General features: G+C 32.8%; 1 protein-coding gene across 1 annotated transcript; it reads left to right on the plus strand.

Moving 5' to 3' along the window:
- The first annotated feature begins 1189 nt into the window (after positions 1-1189).
- Positions 1190-1938, plus strand: LOC126703836 (gibberellin-regulated protein 14-like). Its single transcript, XM_050402905.1, has 2 exons — positions 1190-1216; positions 1384-1938. Exons 1-2 carry the CDS (start codon positions 1190-1192, stop codon positions 1936-1938), a joined length of 582 nt encoding a protein of 193 aa, XP_050258862.1.
- The last annotated feature ends 951 nt before the right edge of the window (positions 1939-2889 follow it).

Consider the following 2889-nt stretch of genomic DNA (forward strand, 5'->3'; position numbering starts at 1 on the left):
ACGGTCTAGTAGCGGAATCCGGTAAGCTAGAAAAGAAAAAGGTTCGGCGCAACCTCGTTGGAGCAAGAAGCTTGGAGGGCTTAGGTACATCGGGTAGATTAGGCTTGGAGGGTCTATTGCTGTTCATGTATCCCAACTACATTTTCTAGTGGATTATTGACCGCTTGTAGGGCGGCGGAGAGGTTTTACGCCGAGGGCTTCGGTTTCCTCTTCGATAACACATCGTGTGTTGTCCTTGTGTTTGCATCTCTCTTCCCTTTATCTTTGCCTTTTATTTTCTGCTGTGAATGTGATTTTAATTGGCTTAGATTGTTTATCAATTCTGTATTAAGCTTTTGTTCATGTTCCGCACATTAATTGTTTGATATAAAGCTTGAATTGGTAATTTGTAATTTGGGGGTCTAAACGTTCAAAGGTGTTTATACACGTTTTTGAACTTTCATAGCTAACTAATTAGTGTCTTGATTTAATAATAAATAACAATTTTTATGAATCAATTATCAAATCTATCAAAAAATAAATAGATTTTTTTCTTGAAAAACAAATTTTGTGTATATTGTTCAGGGATGAGAACAAGTTTTATCTAACCAATTACTATCTTGATTTCTTTCTAAAAAAAATTACTATCTTGATTTGATAATAAATAATAGTTATTATGAATCAATTATCGAATATATATTAAAAAAAGGAAATATATTTATTTATTATAAAACAAATTTCATGCAAAGTTTAGGAATGAACACAAATTTTAGTGTATTGGTTTGATAATAAATAATGATAATTATGCATTAATATATTTATTTTTTAGGATTAATTGTAATCCGTCCAAAAAAAGAAATACATTCTTTTTTTCTTTTTTTTTTGTTGATAAATTTGATAGTTACAACTATAGGCAAAATTTGCACCCTGGATTCTCAAACGGAAACACCATAAAATACAAGCTATCAAGGCTTTTGGTTATTTATTATAAATTTTCAACTCATCATAAGGAAATCACCATATGTTGAAATTCTAAAAATGAAATATATTAATTTTGTTACAATCTTTCAACTTACCATAATAAAATCACGGGCTTTGTTTTCGTTATGAAGATAAAGAAAAACCAATTTCACATGAGATATCCAAGACTGACATTATATAAGAACAAAAAGTTGTTATTATTGCAAACATTGAGAGCCTTTGTAATACAATGGAGTCCCTCAAGGCTTTTTTTCCTGTAATATTCACACTTCTCTCTCTATCTTTTGCTTATAATGATTTTGGTTCTCTAAATTATGAGATCAAGAGAACAGTTCCTAAAGGCCCAAATCCTATCAAGTCTCCTGGAACACCCCCAATGGAACATCCTATAGTTTTAATGATTTTGATTTTCTAAATTATGAGATCAAGCGGAAAGTTCCTAGTGGCCCAGATCCTATACAATCTCCTAGATCACCTCTTGTAGGACATCCTACTATTTCTAATGATTTTGGTTCTTTAAATTATGAGATCAAGAGGAAAGTTCCTAGCGGCCTAGATCCTATACGGTCTCCTAGAACACCCCCTGTGGAACATCCTACTGTTTCTAATGATTTTGGTTCTTTAAGTTATGAGATCAAGAGGAAAGTTCCTAGCGGCCCAGATCCTATACAGTCTCCTAGAACACCCCCTGTAGAACATCCTACTGTTTCTAATGATTTTGGTTCTTTAAGTTATGAGATCAAGAAGAAAGTTCCTAGCAGCCCAGATCCTATACAGTCTACTGGAACACCCCTTGTAGAACATCCTATTGTTTCTAATGATTTCGGTTCTTTAAATTATGAGATCAAAAGGACAGTTCCAAAGGGCCCAAATCCTATCAAGTCTCCCACAGCACCCCCTATGGAACATCCTTTAGGTCCTAGTGGCACAGAGACTCTCGAGTCACCCCTTCAAAAATATATCAATATGTTGCCATGATGCTCCAAGATTTAGGTCACTTTAATTTGCTTCATGGAATTTCGGGCTAAGAATGGAGAGAGACTTTCATTCCAAATAATGTTAGCCTACATATTACCTACTACGAAAATAAATTATAATTATTTGTACTTATTTTCTAGGCATTTTGCCATAGAACATGGATGTTACATCAATAAGTGATAACAATAAAGTGACTGTGACTATATTGTTTAAATATTTTATGATCTTGCTTTGTTCTTTCATCCTTTTAAAATCAAGTTAACATCCTTACCCAAAAAACAAAAAAAAAAAATTGACATTCAATTAAAAAAAAACGTTGATCTTGGTTATTTATGGGTTATTTATTTCCTCATATCTTTCTTTCTTAAGTGACAGGGTAGGCTTTACACTTAAGGTCTGTTTGGTTGGAGGTGGAATAAGGAGGATAAAAAATAAAAGAGAAAAAATAAATGAGAGAAAATAGGCATGAGTTTTGTTTGGTAATAAGAGAACGGATAGATTTTTTTTGGTGGGGCCTAGGCATTTTCTCCCCTAGCTCACCAAACATTCATCTCTCCAAATTGGAGAGAAAACATGCATGAAAACTTGTATTCTAGCTCAACAACGAAATTGCCTCCAATATTGTGCACAAATAACTAATAGGATAAATTACAAAACCCGTCATTGATATTTATAGAAATGACACTCTTCTATTGAGGCTTGTACAACATAATAGTTAAGTTCAATCTCTCTAAACTAATGGAATATTCCTTTCTTAAAATGATTCTTACCTAAAAAAATGGATGGAATAACACTATTTTCCTTGAGGTTTGTCGAAGCAAAACAATTCCCCCAACCCCCCCCCCCCCCCCCAGGTGTGTATAAACAAATAAAAATCATTTTAAAAATGAAATATTCCGATAGTAAAAACTTAACTATTTCACTTATACAAGAATATTCCGATTGTAAAAA

This window comes from Quercus robur, chromosome 10 (assembly GCF_932294415.1).
Source record: "Quercus robur chromosome 10, dhQueRobu3.1, whole genome shotgun sequence".
NCBI classification, from domain to species: Eukaryota; Viridiplantae; Streptophyta; class Magnoliopsida; order Fagales; family Fagaceae; genus Quercus; species Quercus robur.

Bases quoted from the DNA above. Each gene is read 5' to 3' on its own strand.
- LOC126703836 (XM_050402905.1), top strand. From the start codon at position 1,190: ATGGAGTCCCTCAAGGCTTTTTTTCCT. The intron at 1,217-1,383 runs GTAATATTCACA...CTAAATTATGAG, and splicing joins CCCTCAAGGCTTTTTTTCCT to ATCAAGCGGAAAGTTCCTAG.